The sequence below is a fragment of the Neolamprologus brichardi genome, chromosome 15 (genome assembly GCF_056152115.1).
Source record: "Neolamprologus brichardi isolate AB-2024 chromosome 15, ASM5615211v1, whole genome shotgun sequence".
NCBI classification, from domain to species: Eukaryota; Metazoa; Chordata; class Actinopteri; order Cichliformes; family Cichlidae; genus Neolamprologus; species Neolamprologus brichardi.
This window is the reverse complement of record NC_142118.1, coordinates 23,577,005-23,600,297: the sequence shown is the minus strand read 5'-3', so window position 1 is coordinate 23,600,297 and position 23,293 is coordinate 23,577,005. Positions and strand designations below refer to the sequence as shown.

Sequence of the window (23,293 nt, the reverse complement as noted above, 5' to 3'; positions counted from 1 at the left end):
ATTTTTGGTGGTTTCATCTAAAGTGATAGAAGGAAAATATATTATCTCCTGACACAGGAGCTAATGCAGATAAATTCATTACAAATAGATCAAATTAAGGCTGTAAATAGAGAAAAATACTTGCCATTTGTTTTAAATTTTTTAATATGTCTGTGAGACTTCTGTGTATGGGAGGGTTGGGGTCTTCAACCAATGCCAATTAAAGCCTTTCTTTTTTTACAATAATAGGGTGTGCTGGAGCTCTGTCTGCTGCACCATCTGACACATTTGGTATTTGTGGCAAATAAATGATGTGTTTTGGTTAAGAAACTACAGTGTGTGCCCGCTGTGGCACAAAGAAATGAGATATCTGAAAATAAAGCACTCAAAGGGATACATTTATTTAATGTTTGGGGCTTTTTTTGTCAGATTTTTTCGCATTAAGAGAAATGACTAATGTTTCCAGACATATCCTATCTGCTCAGAGGGGTGAGGAGACCTCGTATCCCCCACATTCGGATGGAAAATAATGGAAACTCATCGGACAGGAGGAAGACTTGCTGCTCCACATGGCTCAGGAATTCCAACTGTTCCGGGCCCATCTCGACCCTGTGCGCCACCTCGGGTTTCTGCAGGAGCTCCTCCAGGACGGTGAACAGGTAGCATGACTTCTGGTACCGGTCGATGGGAAACGTGTCAAGCACCGAGCCATCACGCCCCTGTAAAGGAAAATTAGTTTAACCAAAACTCGAATCTATGAAAGAACCAGTTTCCTGTGTGAGGTTTAAGGTCAAAATTCAGCATAAAACAAGGGGTACTTTTCCACTCACTTCACTCACTGTTACAGCGATACAAATCTCATCAACATGAGGGGAGAAACACGGCAAAAAGATGAACAAGGACAAGAAGAGGGGCAAGAGGAAAGACAAGGATGAGAAGACAGAAGATGATGATGAAGAGGAAGGAGAAGGAGGACATGAAGAACAAGCAGGAGGAGATAATTTTGTATTGTTGATCTTTTTAAGCGGGGGGTTCCCAAACTGGTCTCATGTGATGAAGGCCTGTGTAAGGCGCTGGCAGGTCTCAGACATGACAACAGCGAGACGAGCTGTCACAACTCATCCTCGTTTTTAAGGAGACTTTTAAAAAACAACAACAACAACAAAAAAGTAATTTGAAATATTTTAGTGCCAATTAAGGGCTTATTTTCAAACTGAGATCATTGACTTTGAAGACTTGAAGGATCTGCAGGAGCCCAAATGATTATTGACAGAACTGGAGCACTGGGGTAATCCCTGAGACGATGGGCTTTTAGATGATGAAACAACAAATACTCGTACCACGAGTTATTTACCTGCAGATTAAAGACGAGAAACACGAGATCCGACTGTTTTCAGAGCACAAACTGAGTGAAAGGAAATACAACACACAACAGCTCAAATCAAAACGTAATTATTCAAACCAGCAGAAGATGCCGCATCTCATCCCGACTACATCCCAGTGAGAGAGAGAGTGTGTGTGTGTTGTTTGCATGTAAAAGTTGGTGTGTGAGGGATGTCACAAAGAAAAACAAGCGCCAGATGGCTGTCAGGTATTCCTCCTGGCAAAAACCTTCAGAGAACCGACAGGATGTGACAACAACACCCTCTTAACCCCACACACATACACACACGCACACACGCACACACACGCACACACGCACACACACACACACACACAGGCCCGGACCCCATCAGCATCAGGTCAGCAGCCATTTTTTAAAATCACGATTCATGTTTTTCTGCCTGAAAGCTCTCCGGCGTCTCCTCTGCTGACCCACAGAGACGAAACACTGAGAGACACAGATTCACCAAAAACAAATAAACTGCCAATAAATTACTGAAATATTTCAGGGAAATGTGAAATTGTGAACACTTCAAATATGTCATCTTCCACTGTAACAACTGTAAAAATCTAAATCAGATTACTGGGATCTCTGGTCCTCCGGAAGCGCTGATTCTGTCGTGACTACGGATCAGGAACACTTCCAGAAATCACTGAACATGGATGCCATCAAATTTAAAGTGACTTCAACTGTTTCTCAGTGTAAGCACCTGATGCTTTGTGCGTTGTACTGTGAATAAATATTTATATTTTCCAAAGTGTTCCAACGTTTTTGGGATCCTGGATGTATTTTACCTTCCGCTCACGCAGAATACCAGAACTGTGTTTTTGTTGTTGTTCATTACCCGAACTCACTGAATTAAAAATGCCTCTGATAGATCCCTGCCAAAACATTTTTAGTCTGACTGGAGAAAGGAAAAAGCCAATGTCACCATCACCAAATAAGATAATATTAGTCGTGATGAGTTGCTCAATCACTGCGTCATATTTCTGAGGTCAGAGCTCCAGAAACACCTGCGGGTACATTTAATCGTTCCACCAACACATTTAAACCCAAGCAGCTACAGCACTTTAACTAACTAACCTTTAACTTAAATAGTTATAAAAATGTCAGTAATTCCTGAAGAGTTCATGAAAAACTTTGGTTGAACTCCTTGAATTAAAGCCAAAAAATTCTTGACTAATTTAAAATCTACTGTGGTGTTGTACAAAGGCAAAGCTACAAAAAATCAGTTAAAATCCAAAAACTTAAGAATTTAAATGTTTAACCCTTTCACGCAAAGACTGTTCTCTTGTATTTGTGTCAGTATTAATGATATACTTGCACATAAACCACTACATTGGACACTGATGTGTCACTCCACACCCTGCCACCCACTGGTCGTTTAATGTAACTATAGATGTATGACATGTTTCATGGTAATGAAGGAGCTCCCAAAAAGCCAGCTGAAGCTGAATTACAACCCATAAGACACTGTTAAAAAACAGATTCAGGGAACACTCGATCGTCTCAGTACAACACAAAGTCAGGGATATCAAACCATTGTTAATCCATTTCAGCTCCTTTCATCCAAACTGACGTGAAAACAGATGAACAGGAGAGGGAACAACAAACCAACCCTCACTTCTGCAGGTGGTGGTCACAGACCGCTGCATTTTCTTCACTGATTTTTCTTAGTGTCCTCTACGGCACCTTCAGCCTGTTCAGCTTCATGTTAGCACAGGAAGTCCAGCTCATCCATACGTGTCACCTGAAGAAGGTTTGCCAAGTGTCCCGGCACAATCAGGGGGGTGTGAAGGAGACACCAGGAGTGAGATAAAGGATGCTTATTATGATCCATAAATCATGCAAAGCTACTCTAATAGAATCCAAGAGTAACAATACAAAGCTGGAAATGTTAAATTTTCATAGCTCGTTGGAGCGCTCACACATAATGATTATTCAATATGTGCTGTGCTGTTTCCAGACTGCACCACACACATGCAAAGCTCATGCTTATGTAACTGTGCTGTTTATTTAGAGGCATGTCAGTCAGTGTGAGCGTGACAGCAGGTTACAGTCCCGTTAGCTCTGCGTCTGAACCGTGAATTTATGGTGTGCACATACTCACAGCATGTAGTTATATTTGGTGGAACAGGAAGAGGCCACACATATTCGCACTATCGGCCGTCAGCGGCTGTCAGCAAGATGGAGACGGTTTCATCTTATGTGGTGAACACAGGCGTGAAGGCAGAGACGAGGCTTCGCAGGTCTTTTCTAGAGAGGCGACTCAATCCGCTCCGAGTCCTTCCTCTTTCACGTCATTGTGCCGCCGACCGGCTTTGGTCTACCATCCGTTTAAAACCAACAAACCGACCAAGTGGCGAAGCTGAGACGAGGGAATGAAAGCGGTTCACACAGAGGGATAAGTGCAGAGAGAATGTCATGATTAATTTTTAAAAGAACCTCTCGCTTTATACCAGAAAAACAACCAAAGCTCTGCACTGATCTCAGGAGGGCTGTCAACCAGTGTTTCATAATTTGATTATATAATCAGTTAAAAAAAAAAATTGACATTCAGCTGTGAAATTAATATTCGATCGTGGGGGGGGAAAAGCAGCTCGCACAACTGCTGTCTGTCTCCTGAGCAGCAAAGTGGAAAACCTGACAGAAATACATGGAGCTCTCTGTTATTTGTATTCAAACATAAAAAGTCCTGTTCATTACCTGCAGATGAGCCGGCCCTTTGTTGTGTTACACCCCTCGAGTGAGAACGTTCTGTTATTGTTTAATCTAAATGCGGCGTTTGATTAGTGAGAGTGGACCAGCACTGGTAGCTAACCACTGAATGCAAACGTCTGTGTTTAGAGCATACTAACAACTAGGAGTGGGTTTTAATAATCGATTCATCGATTAAAATCAGTTCTGGCTTGGATAACGTGATGTCGATTCATTAAAATCCTGAATCGATTTTTTTTATATAAATGTATTTTGCCCAAAATTCCAGAATCTCGGGTGAAACGTCACAAAATTTTGACAACCACCAAACATTTAAAACAGTAAATGAGAGCAGGTACACGGCTTCTGCACAAAGACGTAAACACAAAGCACGGACCCGCCGACGGATCAGAATCAGCGAGATGTCGCCTTTCTCACCCAACGGCACGGACACGGTCGGGGCTGAAAGCCGACAGCTCGCTGATTCTGATGTTTCGGCGGGTCCGCACTTTGTGTTTACGCCCTTTTTGCGCTGATTCTGAAGCTGTTTGATCTCTCTCCAAACAATATTGACCGAACCAGCAGCAAAAGAAGATCCAAACTGAGCTTCACATAAACATCGTCATGGACTCCCTCTTACTTTCGCTGTTTTGCTTCCACCACAATAAAATCACACTTTATGCACAGCTCTCTCTCTCTTTCTCAGTGTACTTCAAGAACAGTTTCCCGTCTATCCCCGAAATCTGTTTTCTGCATTATTCGCTTGCTTGTTACGCACAAGTCTATCATTATTTACAGCGCTGTCAGCCGCTGTTTTTTTTTCCTTTTACTTACTTACTTAAGAAAACCTAATTTCTGCCGTTCAATAGGCTTCTGAACAAATTTAAACTTTTTGAAATTATACAAAATGCAAAACGCTTAGCCCTGTCTCTAATAAAACCGCTGTAACTTCAGAGGTAATGTTCATAAGTTGATTAATGGTTTTCTTTCGTTTTTGATGTACTGCAGAATATTTTTATAAAATCCCAGGCCAGGAAAATCACCTTCATGTTTTTCTGTGTTTTATCTTCAGCTACTTTGACACAAAGGCATCTGCTGTGATGCTCACACCTTTGATAAAGTCTGGAAAGTGTCAGCTTCCTTTTTATAGATACAAAAATATGTAAATGTACTGATCTGAATTATAGTATTTCTGACTGTCTGAGGCAAAATTTCCCAGATTCAAATCGAATCGAATTAAATTGAATTGAATTGAATCGAATCGAATCGAATCAAATCGAATCGAATTGTGGATCGAATCGATTCTAGAAATCAGTGACGATACCCAGCCCTACTAACAACACCAGGAGAGTCAGAGCATTAAAGACTATTAGTCCATCAGCTCGGCCAGCAGATCCAACGCCTGAGCGAAATACAGCAGCTGTGGATGAGAGCAGAGCTCAGGCTTACATGCTGCTTGGTTAACTGCTGTTTGATATCGGACACATTCAGCGTCTGATTTCAGATTTTCAGTTCAGTCTTAAGGCTACATACATCGGTGCATTTACCCTCAGACATACACTCGGGTCATTTTCTCCAGTTTGCATAAAAATGTTATGATAAAAAGTTTGGACACATATATAACGGTGCCTGTGAATTAATCAGTTAAAATTAGAGTAGTAGAAATCTGTTCTATTCTATTCGGGTTAGACCGTCAACATTTGTTTTTGTGGCACAGCTTGTGATATTTGCTAAGTCAAGCATAAAAGTGAAAATAGCATTTTCTTCTTTTTTGTGACAAAGAATTTATAAAAAGTATTCTGTTTTATTTGAGTATTAATGTGAAATATAAATACGTACGATTCAAAATGATACTACATAGTTTTTGTGCTATGAATTTTTTTGTTTTCTTTTTAACGCTCAACTAAAGGACTTTGAATGTTTGAATGTTTTAACATGCAAAATATAAATCACACTTCAGGTTTCACATGAAACTGCTGACTGTAGTTCTGTTATTACCTTCACTGAGTTTATGTAACAAAGATATGACCTATCTTTGTTCGCCTCTGTCAGTGCGCTCCAGGGTGGCTGTGGCTACAATGTAGCTTGCCATCACCAGTGTGTGAATGGGTGTGTGAATGGGTGGATGACTGGTTGTGTAAAGCGCTTTGGGGTCCTTAGGGACTAGAAAAGCGCTATACAAATACAGGCCATTTACCATTTACTCTCTTGTAATTAGCACAGTCCTAAAAACAACCAGACCTGATCACTGTTGATGAAGTCCAGTTATTTTCATTACTACCCATCACTGGTTCAACTAACCGACTTGCGGTTTAATTGATAGAAATCTAACATGACAAACAGGCCAGAGGACACACAGAGGGGCTGTTAAACTGTTCGCGAGTTCAATCAGTCAACTTATTGAGGAACTGGGGAAACATTTCAGTTCTAATAAGGTCACCAAAAAAACAAAGTCAATAATTTAATGGCTCTTATATTATGACTCATCAATATCAGTGAAACCCATCAGCCTAAGAGAAATACTGCAGGTGACACAAAACCAATCAATTTGAACAAACCGACAGGGAATTCGTGGTCTCTAGGTCCTCCTTCAGGAAAATCACAATCTTATTTGTGGGTTTTGGACTGTTGATAAAAGGAAAACAATAATAGGAAACCCAACTTTTACCTTTGAAATATGTGCAACCTGAATGGTTTATTGTCTGCAGACCTGTGCGTCCACCAGATTTAAACCTCTGTAAAGGAGACTATAGCGCGACTTTCATTTGACAACAACAGAGCAGCGTCAAGGAGGTCGAGCGGCTTTATGCCCGTGAGGTTGGCGAGATATTCCATTTTAATCTCCAACCTGTCAAACACTCACATGCCCACAAAATTTATGAAGCCGTGAAGCGAGATTCAATGAACGGCAGAAATCGATAACTGGAACGAGGATCCAGAGGGAGCGGTGATGGAGCATCTGCGAGGAGCATATAGAAACATAACGGGGGCTCGAGCTCCGCTGCAGGAGACAGAAATACTCTCAGAGGACCTGCTGGGCCTCCTCTTATCAAATCTGATTAAGAAAATCAACAACCTCCCAAAGTTTCTACATTTACTCCAATAAAACTCATTTTTCAGGTTTTTTAATGTTTCTTTAGTCACAGGCTGTATTTTATAAAACAACAAAATCAACTTCAGGCTTCATTCAGTGAGCCAAGAAACTCATCAGGAAAGTGTTTGCTGAGGTCACAGAGCAAAAGCACCTAGGGCCGTTTCTGCAACTACAAGAATCGCCCCCTGCTGGCCATTAAAAATAATACCAGTTTAAAGCACTGAAAGGCTTAATTTTTCAGAATCTGAAGCTGCATCCAGCTTTCTGCATCCACCCACTGGTTAAAGGAGCCTCAGCATTAGCTTTGCGGCTGCTGCCATGTTAGTTTCAGTTAGAGGTCACAGAGTTATTGAACAACTGTCTACCATATTTATATTAAGGTCTCTGCAAAGACACAAACTGGTGGCAGGAAAGGTGAACATATGTGAATCTGCTTCTGTGGGACTACAAATAAAAAACTTTGGGAATAAAATCAGCTTCAGTTTGCTGAGATACTTCCACAGACTGGATTTTCACGATGCCACCAACAGTAAGAAATGGAGGGCAGGTTTCGTCGTTGCTGTTAAATGTTGTTTTACAATACAGAAAAACAGAGAGAGGAAGCTTGGAGGAAAGCGAGTAAAATCATGAAACTTCGTGTTAAGTCCTGAAAACATGTTTGTGATTGTAGCCATCACCTGATCGCCTCCTCCTCATCCCATTGGCTGTTGGGGTGAATATTTATGAGATTTCAGTGTGACTACAAACAAAAAGGAATTTGGAATGTACATTGTGCCTGGGTTTAGAGTGTTTGGAAGAGAGTCCTGTCTCAGTCAATTATAGATGATGTGAGAGGGCGGGTGTGTGTGTTTAGGGCCCGGATGGCTTGGGGATAGAAGCTCCTCTTGAGTCTCTCTGTCCTTGCCTGGATGATGCGGAACCTTCTACCAGATTGCAGAAGTTGGAACAGTTTGTTGCCAGGATGGGACGGGTCCTTCAGTATCTGCGCTGCTCTAGTCCGGTATCTCCTGGTGTAGGTGTCCTGAAGCGGGGGGAGAGCAATCCTGCAGCAGCATTCTGCTGTACGGATCACTCTCTGGAGAGCTTTTTGGTCCTTCACACAGCTGTTCCCAAACCACGATGTCATGTTCTGTGTGAGGATGCTCTCCACAGCGCCTGTATAGAAAATCCTGAGGATCTTTGGAGAGACCCTGAACTTCCTCAGTTGTAGTAGGTGATACAGGCGCTGCTAAGTTAATTCAGCCTGTGTTTTATGGCATTTGTGTGAATCTTGCAGGAGAAAGCTCACAAAGGAAAGCTCACGATTCTCATCAGAAACCTTCATTTTGTCCCGTCTTTCACCCGAGCTAATGGGAGTATATTTTCAGGCTGTAAACGTGTTAATTTCTGCTATAAAGACATTTTAACCTAGGCGTTTATGAGGACTGACTGCCAGCCACTAGTGGACATTAGATGAACTGCAGCTTTTGGTGCTTCCACGCTGGCTTCACTTCTTAGTGACCAGATATTAGACGCGTGCCAGGGTACCTGGCAGGTAAAGAGCCAAATGATATCTTGTTACAGATCAGATACAAGTCTGTGCCATATTAAATTATCGGGATGCCAGAAAGTTCTTTATAGGAGTCACTCTGTGACCAGCTGGGGGCGAATGACATGCATTATCACGTTATTGCCATAACACAGTGGTTTATTACAGCACCAGTGGACCATCTATAAGATGCCGCCTGCTTTGACTGACTGCTGCCTGGGAATGATAACAGGCTGGTGCTCGCCTTCACAGAAGTGGGAACCGGATTTATAAATATCAGGGCGTTATTTGTGACCTAAAAACATGCGATGGACAGCCACTGTACTGTAAGCTTCTGTAACATTCAAATACATCTGTGACTTTTCAGCAGACTGCTTAAAGGCAAATACTTGAACCAGTCCTCCTCCTCCAATCCAAAGTACGAGTACAATGCACACCAAACCAATCAAACCATTTTCTCTCCCTCATCTCGGAGTATCTGCCCCAAAAACACAAGGTACAAATCACCACAGACTTTAAATAATCACTCTTCCATTTCCCCCCACTCAACAGCACATCTAACTCCTCCTTTAATGTGCTGCAAAAAAAAGTCAGCGTGAACTCTGCTGTGACTACAGAACTACAGTCCGACCAGAGGGAACCAAGCTTTCTGAAGAAGAAGTGGTTAAGAGCGTCTGCACGCAGAGACGAGCAGCATCTCATCTACTGCACTCTTTCTCAGGTCGTCTCCAAACAAAGGAAAGGAGATGTTAAAGAGACTTTCTAATGAGCTGAGACCCCTCCATCAGTGGGTGCTTCTGATCCTCTCTGTGGGTCTGAGAGATTAAAATCTCCCTTGGGTAATACTTCTCCTCTTTTACAATCCACCAGATGATTTTAATGAGTAAACAAAACCAAATAAACCTCCAGTTAAAGTTGTGCGACCAGCAAAAGAACAGACAGCAGCTGAAGGGAACGAGAAATTCAGTGGACCAAGCAGAAACAAACTTATTTGCAGAGTTTCTCTTTTTGTGTTCATTCAGCAACTTTGACAGAACTACAATAACAATAATAATATTAATAAAAAAGCTTCTGCTGCATGAAAAATAATAAAGTTTGTGTTTCTGGCCACACAAGCTTCAGGTCCCTCCCTGAAGAGCGGACCTCCTCTTCCTGCAGTTCTCTTTACAATGATGAACTGATTGTGTTGATTGGTTAATGTTTTAATTTTCATTTAATGGTGCTTACAGGTCTGAGGGCTGAATGCTGCATTCAGCTGAACTAAACAGCACATATGGCAGCAGATTTGCATTATTTACACCCAGGAGGGATATGATAGGATCATTTACACTTAACAGGCTGTGTCTATTATAGGCTCAAAAGTAGCTTTAGAAGTTGCCAGAACCTGGTATAGGCAGGAAGGCAGCAGCAGTAATCATTATAAACTCACTGTAAACGTGGTTATTCACAGAACCACAGAGCTGGCATACAGGAGAAACCAGCAGACAGCAGAGGATAACTGCATGTTTCCTGCTGTAAACGCAAAGCTGGAGACAACATGATGTCGGGTCGTTAGCACTCCTCCTCCTCTGCAGGCTGACAGTGATGAGACAAGGTGATGCCTTTGAATAATCCTGATAAACTGCCCTATCCCTCCACGCCAGGTACAGATTTTTAATCCAGGCCAAACCACGAGGTCACAATGAACCTAAACATTTTCACAGCGACCTGAGTCTGAGACCGAGGTCCAGGCAAGTGCTAGCTTTGAAGGCTGGCAAAATTGAGTTTGAGGCAATTTTCTGGAGGACTGCAGGAAGTTGAGATGTTACAGAGACGTGTCCTCATAAAAGACCACAATTAGAATCAGTTCATGTTTACTCTGTGCAGCAGGAGCTCAGCACCCAGATTTTAGTTTCATTTTAATGTTATTCAGTAACTCCACAGGAAATAATACATTTATAGCATGTGATCAGAGGTGTTGTGTGGTGTTGTGTCATTGTTGTGAGTTTCGATTTGAATATGGACTTAACTGTACTACAGCTCCTGACATGTTTAAAAGCAGCAGGTAAGGAGACTTACCTGGAGAAAGGAGGAGAAAGGAGTTTGCGTTCTGACTCTGCAGTTACCTCTTGATATATTTCAGGTGTTCATGACGGTAAAGTGCAGTTGAGTTATAAAGGCATTAAAAACTTGTGGGCCTTAGAGTACCTGATTAAATTATTAAATTATCAAAACACAAGCAAGTCTATGTTTTTACAGTTCCATAAAAAATATATTCTTTAACCGTGCTAGCAGTCCATCACATTGATCGAGACTAAAATATCTACGTTATGAGCCAGAGTCCATTAGACTGGGACATACATTACTGTGTCCCTCAGGAAAAGTTGTAACAGCTTTGGTGATTTCTAACCCTGTCATCAGCGGGTCGAAATCTCCATTCATTCACCCATTTCCTCCATCATTCATCCAAGCGGGGTCGCGGCGGGTCATTGGCTAACAGGCGGGGTGAACCTGTTAATTACCACTTCGGGGATCTGGAAATATGCGGGGCAATTTGCACTGAGGTGGATGGGTGGAGGTGGAGGACCTGCACTTGGCAACCCTTTTAGATCTGTATGTAGCGAGGCAGTCTGAAGCACCACGACCCAGATAGCATCAGCTGCCCTGAGATTAAAGCACAGCATCCTGAAAGGTATTTAAACGTCCATTTGATTAGACTGGGAGCTCGTAACACCACAACTGGACTGCAGCAACGCACACCGTTGATGGTGATGGAGGGACGGTCATGCCGAGGTGTTAATCAGAGTTTCTCCAGTAGAAGAAAACAAGAATGGAGGCAGAGAGAGCGAGACTAACAGTACATAATCACAAAAGGAGCCCAGGAGTCATGACAATGATGTCAAGATTTTAAAATCTTAAAGCAAAAATTAGACAATACAAACACAAATATGTTCACAGCTGCATCTTCAAGAGAAAAAGGCTTGGCTTGGAAGAAGTATCACACCCCCCCCGAAAGAAAAATGCTTTTAAACCTTCTTTAACCTCCTAAGACCCAAACTCTTCCACAGCATGCATTTTTTATTTCTCTTTGATATTTGGGCATATTGGGGCCCGATGAATGTAAAAACAAAGAATTACCAGATTTTTTTTTACCTTATTTTAGTTTTTAAGAAAAATAAGAGCCACATATGAAGATATTCGTTTAAAATTTTGATAGAACAGTAGCAGTATAATGTCCTGGTAAGTGGATATCAGGCCCTTGTAGAGCAAAACTGAGTATTTTGGTCTAAATAAATATGTGGACGCCAGGTCCTAGGAGGTTAAAAGCATTTTTAAGCATTTTAAGCCAAAATTCAAGCAGGCATATGTGAAACCATGTGATGTATTCAGCTTCTTTGCTGCTCTGCTGTGGATCTAAACTTAGGTCAGATTCATCCTGTTTCCTTGAATTTTCCTTAAGACGTGGAAAACGTGACTGAAGCCCACCGGCAGCAAACTGAATAGATTCCACAGAGTTAACGAAGACTCGCACCTTTGGTCCTGGCGTTTACAACAAACACCAGGACAACAAAGCTCAACCCTCGCTATATGATCAGACCTGAACCCAACCGAGACCGACAATAAAGCATCGAGGATCACACACACCAAAGTTCAGGCCCTTTTAAATGTGAACCGGATGATTTCTGGACTTCAGTCATTCAGAGGAGCTTCTTACCATTGCTTTCAAAAAATCTCACATCAAAGTGCTAATTGACGAAACTCCTTTAAAGCAGATAAATGGTGCTAATTAGCTTTGAGCCTTCAGTGACTCATCGCTGTACGTCTGTTTGCAATTCTGATGTAGACTCCAGAGTTTACTCAGTTTTTTATATGCTCTTTTTTATAACTATGCAGGTGCAGACACACAGGAAACCACATGGAAAAGCAGAGGGAAGGTGGTTCACAGAAATTGGTCCAGAAAGCCAAACAGAGAGAAAAAGTCTTTTTTTTTTTAAAAAAAAAGGAGGAGGAGTGGGAATCAGAGGCAGAGCGGCAGAGGGAGAGGCACATAATGAAGCTGTGCTCGGCCGCCAGCATGAAGGGCAGTAATTTACAGATCAAGGACGGACTCATCTGTCACCCGAGTGCAGGGGAAAGCCCACAGTGAGAGTGAGAAGCTTCAGTCTCTCAGCCCACACTCACAACAACTCTGTCAGTCAGTCACCCTCCACAGCAGCACCGTACACAGAGCTTCAACCCACCCGCCATCAGCAAGACCCACAACGACGGCCGGCCGAGCCCAGTAAAACCATCACATAAGAACTAATTTTTTATGATTTCTTTTGGTGTAAACAAGTATATTCTGCTTCTAAAACGCACAAACAAAAGACACCATTTACCTTACATGAGAAACTTTGAGTACTTTAATTAAGGTTAACCCACGTGTCTCGCGTCTGTCATTTTCATCACTCATTACATTTATTTCATATGTTAGAAATCACAGAAGACATAAGAGCTTTAGATTTGGAACTAAACTGGGTATTTTACATCGTTGTGACTCAGTTTGTCTCGATCTGAACGTGCTGTCGACTTTTAATCACTTCTTCATTCCAGAACAGTAAAGCCTGGAAGAACACGAGCTTTCACTGAGAAACTAGAGTAACTGATGATAATCACTTCACACCCTCCAGTGGGATGAGTTCTCTCTCTGGGCTCCTGCTCCACTGGGAGTTACAGGTAGCTTGGCATGTCACGCGTTAGCTCCAACGACAGTCTATTTTAATTGCTCAGAGTTAAGATCAGTTTAACTTCCTGTTGAGTTTAATGATAACCGCATCGCTGTCAGTCTCTTCTTGTTACTGCATAAAGTGTTGGTGGAGTGTTTATATCTATGTCAAATTTTAAGATACAATAGTAGATTTTAAAATCTGGTTTCTTTTTCTTTTTAAGGGAACTCTGATTTGAAATTTGGGATTGCAAAGTTATTCTAGATTACTAAAATAAAAAATAAAAGCTTGACACTGGAAAACAAAACCATGTGAAATGATTTTGTTGATTTTGTTGAAAACTAAACTAAAACTACAACTAAGCCCTAGCTTCAGTATTCATTAACTTGGAGAGAACTGGTTATCACAGTTTGCAGATGAAGCTTACACTGTTAAAAAAAACATCCTAAAACAACGGTAATATTCCGGCAGCTGGGACGCCAAAATACGACCGTGAAATAACAGAAAATAACTCCCCATAAAAATACGGTTATTTCCAGTAATAAAAATACAATTAGTTGCGCTAATTTGACATGGGATCTCGCCTTTTTCAAGTGCCGCTAAACATTAAATTAGGAACATGTTAATGTGATTAGACAATGAAATCATCTATAAATAGGAAAAAAAAAACGTCTTAAAAAAACGGTAATATTCCGGCAGCTGGGGCGCCAAAATACGACCGTAAAATAACAGAAAAAACTTGTCCCATAAAAATACGGTCATTTTCAGTAATGAAAATAGAGTTTGTTGCGCTAATTTTACATGGGATTCTGCCTTTTCCAAGTGCTTTTAGACATTAAATTAGGAACATTTTAACGTCATCAAACAATGAAATTACCTATAAACAAGGTCAATGAATGTGGCAATATGAATCATAATACGTAAATGTACAGAAATATACAGCTAACAGTTGGTTTAAATAATAATGGATTGCACGCCCTGGGACAGACTGACAGAGGTGAGGCTGCCATATCGCACCATCGGCCCTTCTGGCCATCGCCAGTAGGTGAAGTGTCTTGACCACGGACACAACGACGGAGAGTGTCCGAGCCAGGCGCGAACCGGCAACCTTCTAATCACAAGGCGAACTGCAAACTCTTGAGCCACGATCGCCCTAACTAGCAATGATAATAATACTTATGTGATGTAACACAAGCTTATAGGGCTCATGTTATATGCTGAAAAATGAACAGTAAAATACCTTCATATTAGGGTTTTTTCCTACGGTCGCAGCCATACCCGTGACCTTGTTGTTAGTTCACATTCATTGGCCGATGCTTAGCGTCATGTTATTTATATTAATTGCATTTCCTATCTCTACATTTTTTTTTCAAAACATATAATTAGCACAGCGTGGCCGTGCAATGTCTTACATTGTGGCATGCAGAGGAATCTTAACACAGAAGCTCACAGAGAAAGATTGAGCTTGTGATTCAACCCCAAGCTGGTAGGGGGAGTTCTTTATTAAAACACTTGCCGGTGCTTCAATGTGCCTCAAAGTTCAACAACAGCACAACAGAAGTCACTCATGGTACAGCACTCGCTCTACAAAACAACAACTGTCAGTGATTCTGCACCACGGCGTAAACACAACATTCAAGATAACAGTTAAAAGTAACGTAACCATAAACAATAAAACAAGAACATCTAAAGAGCAGCACATGTCCCAACGCATGATGGGAGAGAATTAGCTGTTCCCCCAACACGCCACAATATGTTTTTTTTAGTTTTTATTCCTATTAATTATATTTTCACTTGTTACCTCTGAATATATCCTATTGAATTATAGGTGACATGAAATTTTCAGCAAAATTATAATTCAAATACTCCTTTAATGATTGATTATTCTCATTAATTTTCGATCATTTTATATATTTTTCCATAGTATTACATTTGACTTTAACAGATCATTCTCTCACATAACAGACAAAAATTCGTGAAATTATGATACCTTTCTGGATGTATTTTTACAATCTAAATATGCATATGTACAAAAAAATAGATTAAAAAAACAAGTAAATTGTGTTTTATTACATTTACAGTGATGTTATGTTATTTTACATTTGACGTGTCAGATCACAGTCTAGTTATGTAAATGTAATGATATTCTAGAAAAACAGTACAAAACTGTAAAATACACAGTAAAATAATTTGACATTACTATTTTTTGGAACAGTTTAGATGGGCCTGTTTATTGAGCCTTTGGAGAGTCTTTCAGAAGATTCTGTGTTTTTATGCTGATTTCCTTCTGGGATTAAACTAACACTAAAACTAATAAAAACTTAAGCAAAACAATCAAACTCACTATGGAAACTAAATGAGACTAAACTGAATTAATAACAAAAAGTCAAAACAAACTAAAACTGCAATAATTAGAAAATACTCCAGACGTGTTTGGATGTGAAGAATTGCTTCCTTTGTTAAAGCATGATCAGTTTTACATTGTTGCGCTGCTCTTTCAGGCTGACTCACTGCATTTATTAGCTGCTGTTTATACTGTAAATCCAAATGATCAAAATATTTAAACATGAAGTACTGTAAAGTTGGTAATGGGCATTTTGAGCAGTGACTATTCACTGAGAACTATTCGACAGAGTTCAGCAGTGGCTGACTTTTTGATCTCTGAATGTCTACATGTGTCAAAAAGCATCTGTTATGCTTTCAGAAATATTATTTCCACATAAATAAAACCATAATAATCTTAAATTTTATGTTTTGTTGACTCTGTTTACCTGGACCTAAGGTGAAGAACACAGATTATTCCTGTTGGTTCTGCACTGACGTGAACACGACCACTCTCTGCTTTCCGCACAAACAGAGGAGGAAACAACTCCCCGAAACTGACGGCTTCCTTTTTCCTCTCTTTGTCTGTTCAGGAGCCTCTTCTACCCGTGTTTTATTTTCCTTCCCCCCTAACCGTCTAGTTCAGGGTGGTCCACTGAAAATCCACTGATTCAACTGACAGAAAGTCGATCCAATCTCATCCTAGTCGGCGTTCTCTCGGCTCATATCTTGACATCTCGGCTGCCCGGGGAGGTGGAAGAACACAGGTCTCTCTGTAACACCCACACACACACACACACACACACACACACACACGCAAGCACGCACGCACGCACACACACACACACAGGGGCTGTATCCTCATTTTCTGTGAGTTTCTCATGATCAGAAACCTAAAAAGTTCCACAGGGTTGGGTGATTTGTCGAGTGGAGGTGGCAGATCTGACAGCGGCGTTCCCCCATAGACCAAACCACAGTATTTACAGTGTTTACCCACTTGGAAAGACTTGATAGAGTAGAAATGCCAGAACTGACAAATAAGCTTTACTCTTTTTTTCCTCCTTCTGTTTGCCTCCCTGTCTCTGAAGCCTCTGAAGGTCATCAGCTCAGGTTAAAGGACTGTTGTAAAGTCTGTTTATTACACATTTAACTAAACTGCCTTTGCTGCAGCTCTCCTGTGCAGTGACACATTTTATCGGAGCTCACTTTCAGTTTAACATACAAATGAAGTGGTTCATAAACCACTGGTTTTAATGTTAACGGCCCAAACTTAACAAACATAGGCCAACAAGGTCAAGAAAGTTCTGTAACGGCACCACTGCCAAAGCTTCAGCACTTCAGTCTTTCCATCTGCAGGTAAACTTTACTTCACAGCCTCGGACTACGGCTGGTCAGGTTAGATTTGTTTTTGACGAGATCAGGGGAGAGCTGGTGACATCACGCAGAACCTGCAGCAGGTACCGAGCTGCTTCGTGTGCCACGACACCACTGACACCAAAACTGAAGAACAGGACCAACACAATCGCTGGCTGCAGGTTAAAATGCTGGTGTTCGCAGAACAGGAGCACCATTAGAGAAACAGCTGAATGACACAGAGAGCCACCATAACAACACCACACCAGGGAAATTTCAGTCACTACTAACTCACTACGAACCGGGCATGGAGCGCTAAATATTTAGCTTGCAAGCTCAATTGGCAAACTACACCTTAAAACTGTACAGGTACAACACACTACATGGATACTGATACACTGATAAAACAGTTTTATTACCACTTTCTTGGGTGGTCTGCACCACACAGGAGGCCTTTTTTGAAAAAAATTAATTAAAATGCTCCAAATGTCAGCAGCAGCAAACACACAGTCAAAAGCTCCAGTTTAATAACTTGTTCATTAAACTGGAGCTTGGCCTCTACACCCCTACCTTTAAACTGTAACCAAATGGATGAGTTATTAATAAATGAATCCCCCACACAGCTGTTATGTAGCAATAAATGCCAAACAGTTTTAGTATTAGGCTGTAAACATGTTTACCTCTGCTGTGAAGTTTTAGCATGAGTTTACAGAAGCATTAGAGGAAATGCAGTTTTTGGTGTGCTCAGGACAAAAAACTGAAATGGTGAATGCTTTTTATGAGAAATAATCATCTTAGAAATTCTAAAATTAAGATTCAGGCAGTAATCTTTCCCCTTTTGTAAATGGATGGGCAGAATGTTAAAAGCCTGTTTTGTATGACCTCGTGTTTGTGACTTGGAGCTTGTGAGTAGTAAAGTAACCCCTCAGAGGTTCCCAGGTTTACTTTTCTAAAGTGACTTTGATCAGCTGCTCTGAACATTCCTCTAATGAGGCCGGTGTGCTGTGAGGACAGAGGACAGCTTTGATCTGCAGCTAACTGTCCGTCAGTTTAGTCGCCTCATCCTGTTTAATCTGACCATTCTTCAGATGTCACACATGCACCGGTGGACAGACAGAGCCCACCTCACCTCACCTAAACAGATCTCTAAACCTTTGCTGAAAGCAGATGAAATATCTGCAGTTTTAGGAGGCCTCTCAACCTCATTTATCTCCGTTATCAGATTAATGATTCAATCTGGTTCCGATTTAGGCCCGAGTTATAAAGGAGTAGAGTGAAAATAGCTGAGCTTAACTGCAAATATGCGTAGTTCTGCACTGGTAGCACTGGTAGCACACTATGGACTACCAAGAAAACCCCTTAGATAGAAAAGGGGGGCTCTGCAGTAAGAGTTTGCTCTCACTGAATATGAACTTGTGTGTTATTTATTGCCTCTCCAATAAAAAAAATTGTCCTGATTGCTCTTTTCGTTCGAACAGATCTGCTAAGGTTCCTTTATGAAACTTTAGCACCACTTTCCAAGAATAAAAAAAACGATTTTACTACCGCTACACCACTGCTAACACCCTTAACACAACCTTGGTTAGTTTTGTCTCTCCTTTGCCTACATTATGTGCTTCTAAGGTCACTAAAGTTAGACACATCAGTGGATTTTGGAAATAAACTGGCAGACAGTCTTTCTCTATGTGAGCTCAGTCATAACTTGGATTATAGTCCAGAAAGTTTTGGCGAAAACTGGCTTTTGTCTGCCAAATTTCTGCTCTTTAAATGTACTTGGCAGCACCGGAGATCGGTCTAAATATTGGCTCAATTAATTTTATATTTTCTCCAGCAGTGACAGCCAAAGTTGAGCTGCTATGCAGACACACCACAGTGTCAGGATGTTGCTTCTCAGCAGATTTGTAGGCCAGTCAGACAGTAGCTCAACTTAAAATGCCAAAGACGTTACGACTGTGAGGAGCTGGTAGCTTTACATGAAAATGCTGCAGCTTGCATTTACGTGGGGGAAAATTAACTGACAGTAAGACACTAAATAATGCTGTTGAGCACTAAAAGAAAGAGTCAACGAAGGAAAAGAGGAATATCTCTCTGTCTTTTCTGCTTATATTAACTCATCATGTCACATGAAGGCCATAAAGGCGATGAAACCATATATTTCCCATCCTGTCTTTGCCAATTCATTAGAGTCACTGCAGCTCCTCGATGTGGTTATCCATCCCAAGTCGCCTGACGCATGTGATACTAAAGACTAAGCAGAAAAGTGGATCCAATTGATTATTTAAGTGACAGCTGAGACAGGCGGGCACTGTGGGAGGAAGACGACAAATAGAGATAAAGACAACAGACAGCCCGAGAGCCCAAGAATGCTAATTAATTAAGCCGTCGCCACAGATGCCACCAGAGCTTCAAGACAAAGGATGCAAAGGAAAAAGAAAACTACCCAGAAAAGGAAGAAAAGTATAAAAATGACATTAATTCTTCTGTGTGGCTTCCATCTTTGACTTTAAAGAAAATAACAGACCTGCTGCTTACCACACTAGTGTTACACACATCATAATCATCATCATTTTCCAGATCCCGCTGGTCTTCATTCTGCAATCCAACATCTTCTTCAGTCAGTTTCACACCTCCTCTTGGTGCCTGGCTCCCTATTTCCTCTTAACAAAATGACATGCCAGCAGGAATGAGACAGCAATTTCAGATGATGCTCGAGATCTTCAGTGGGCTTTTGCAGAGCTGCATGCTAGTGATGTAGCTCCTCCAGGAAACAGGATGGTACGAAGGATGCAAGAGTAGTTTCCATTCAGTGTCTTGCTCACCAACTTGGTCAGGGCCCCAGATTCAGAGCTTTGTGGTTTCTGGCACAACTGGCAGTGCTTCTGAGGTGCATGGAGAAGATCAAACCTAAGACTAGGCTGAAGTTTGAGTAACATCTGGAAGAACAAGTTTACCTCTGGACCAGCACATTTCAGCCTGTAGCCTTCATCAGGATCATCGAGACATCTACCAGACATACTTTAAATAGCACTGATGTTTTAGTAGAAAATATTTCTAGTGGACAAAACAACCAACTGTAAATATCCAACATACATACAATGGCCATGTGGTCATTCAGTATAAGGCCAACTGAGGAGTGACCAATGAGCTTTAGTCACAAGAGTGCAACTTTAAGATGGTCTTCATCAATAAATGTTGGTGAGAAGACTAAAAGTTCATGCCGGGGGTCCTCGATGGCCTCGCTGGGCAAACCCCATCACACAGCAGGAAGAAGACACCATAAATGGAACAAACTTCAGTCGAAGAACATCTGAGCACTGGGTTACTCATTAATATGTAGCTGCATGGTTTGGGCAACTCGATATAAGTATTCTGATCCTGAACTAAATGTCACCACTAAAATCTGAGTGATTCTTTTCTTGGTGTCTGGAACATTGTGTGGCCATTAGGCCAAATCTTAAAGGTGTACTGCACGTAAACCGTGAAAATAAAAAGCTGGAGAGGCAGAGAAGACAATAAAAAGCAAAGCACTGCAGCACATGACATGACGAGAACCTGATCGGACAGATTCAGCCAAACTCATGCATGCTGCTAGATTAATGATGTTGCATCTTCAAGTGTATTACCGTAACAGCTATGGATGACTGTGGGTAATCCTTTAAGTCATTAAGTTTATTGAAAGGAGATGCTAAAAAAACTGCAGCTCCTCTAATGTCCACTGGAGGTGGGCTCCAACAGAGTACCGTAATTGTCGGGCTATAAGCCGCTACTTTTTGCACAAGCTTTGAACCCTGCCGCTTTTAGTCAGGTGTGGCTTTTCTAAGGATTGTCCATGATTTTTGTGATATCGTAAGAGGATTTGTTTTGTTTGTTCCGCTGTTGTATGGCACTACATTGCCTGGCGGAAGGGCATGTGATCAGACACACAGTATCGGGGTTCAAGAGTGGTATGTTGGTCACATGTCGGTACGCCAGGCAACATAGTGCTGTACGAAGTAGCGCGAAAAACAAACTTCAAAGTAGCGCTACGCGTTCAGTGGGAGGCGTGGATGACGAGTGGTGATAAACTTGCAAAAAACAAGTTATGCCCAACTCCACCAGTGGATTCTGACAGCGTGGAAAAGTGTGAAAACATCCACGATCACCAAGGGATTTCGAAGGGCTGGACTGCTGCATGATGGAGAGGAGGACACCGCCATGGCCCTTCTGAGGGTGTTTGACTCTGACACTGACAACGAGGATTTCTTTGGTTTTGAAAGTGACAACAAAGGAGAGAAGCGGAGAGTGGATGACGTAGCCATCCTGAGCCTGTTCATTTCCGACACTGGAGAAGAGGACTTTGGTGTCACGAACGGGCGGACTACGCACGGTAATTCGGCGTGCCTGTGTGGCGTGCTGGTTAGACCCAAACGCGGGGAAGGCTAGCGGTGGGTAGGAACAGACACGCAGTTAATCTAGTAACGGTCAGTGCACGAAGCGTGGCTTCGGACTGGCGTTACAGAAAAAGAATCGAGAGGAAAAACACTCACGGTTGCTGAATCAGAAGGACACTGACGTCGGCAAAGAGTTGGAGCTTCTGACATGAGGAGAACGATGTCTGAGCGGCGAACAGGTGGGTGGCGTCTCCCTTTTAAACCCGGCCCCGTGATCAGCTGGCGATCAGCTGATCACCGGCTGACATTTGGTGGTTTTAGTGCGCAGGAAGAAGAGAAAGATGGTGGTGAATGACTGACTTTTCTTCTTGTTAAAGCCGTGTCACTGCACCTGAGCCTAAAAGGTAGTCCGAATCTATTTTTCTGGTGTGCTGTAGGTTATTGTTATGTACTACATTTGTTACTCATTTATGAAGCACAGTACATGTTTTGTACTTGTAATTACCGCTACTTGTACATATACCTAAAAAGTTATGCAAATATGTACCCATAACTTGTTTTCAAAATATTAATAAAAGGGATGTGTCTCCAAACAGCCATCTCTTTCCTGACAATTCCCTTGCATATTTCCCGTGCATATTCTCTTACATATGATAAGTCAACATTGAAACACCTGCGGCTTTTAGTCAGGTGCGGCTAATGTATGTACAAAACAGGATTTTCCCCTGATTTTAGCTTGTGCGGCTAATATTCAGGTGCGCTTTGTAGTCCAGAAAATACGGTACATGCCTCCAATCACGAAGTGGGTAAATTCATGCGTTCTTTCATTCACAAAACCATAGATTTGGGTGAAGCTTATTGTCTGTGTCAGACAGGAAACTTAATTAAAACTAAAAGTTAATTTCTTATTTTTGGTACCAGAAATAAAACGTTTAATTTGGACCTGCTGATCTGCCTTTTTCAGCCTTGTCAGCACCTGATGGTTCACTGATTATTACCTGACAATGCCTCCCGTGTCCTCGACCGCTTTTCAACGTACTGCTGACTCAACTCAACATGGCCGCATTCACCAACTTTAGCGCCGCCTCTAGCATTGATGTCATCATTTGTTTTCCCATTAAGGTGTTTTATTGGTTTTCTGTCGCCGCGAGGAACAGAGCAGAGCTGGTGAGTGAGGATAAATAAGGAAGCCGAGAAGTCCTGACAAAGCTTGCTGCAGGAACTCCAGCTGAGACTCGGGCTTTTTATAATTCACTTTTTAATGTTCATCCACGTTTTCAGAGTATAACTGACAGAACTGCACGCTGCACACTTCGCTTGTGAGCATAAGATTCATATTTTTCCCTTTTGTGTGGAGATGAGATTCAACATCACACACAGAAAGGTCCTTTTTGCTCAATTGTTTCTTATCAAACTGACTCTCTCATCACCATCTCAGTGTGATGTCCTTAAACCTCAGTGTGAATCTTCTGTATGAAGAGACATTTGTGGGAAAATTTACCCAATTCCTCAATACAGCAGCCCATCATATTGTCTTCAAATGATGGGTTTTAACAGCTGATTTACCAACGATCACTTTTATCAGGACTTAACCGAGTCAAGGATTTCAGTTCTCACCGTCACACCTACAGAGGCTGAACGCTTTTTGGAGATTTCATCAGTTCACCTCTCATCTCTCCTTGAGACTTTCTCCTTCAGAACACCTCTGCCACTCAAACTGAAACCACAATCCCATTAAAGCCACATTTTTCTGAGTCAGAGATCACCAACAAGCATCAGGCAGCTCTGGAGAAAAATAGAGGACTGAGTATTTGAAAGTCCTGATATTTGAAGATTAGATGCAACACACAGCTGAGGCCCAACAGTGCCGGTGTCACCGCC

At 41.6% G+C, this 23,293-nt stretch overlaps 1 protein-coding gene across 3 annotated transcripts in view; it reads right to left on the bottom strand.

The window, feature by feature from the left end:
- Nucleotides 1–364: 364 nt before the first annotated feature.
- Nucleotides 365–23,293, bottom strand: part of mei4 (meiosis-specific, MEI4 homolog (S. cerevisiae)) — a 71,847-nt gene continuing 48,918 nt past the window's right edge. For 2 of the 3 annotated variants that reach the window (XM_006793469.2, XM_006793470.2), the window contains one exon: nucleotides 365–698. In XM_006793469.2, the coding sequence (XP_006793532.2) occupies nucleotides 453–698 (246 nt within the window). In that variant the 3' untranslated portion in view covers nucleotides 365–452. The remainder of the gene's footprint in view (nucleotides 699–23,293) is intronic. The other variant, XR_015720719.1, reaches the window with a different exon arrangement.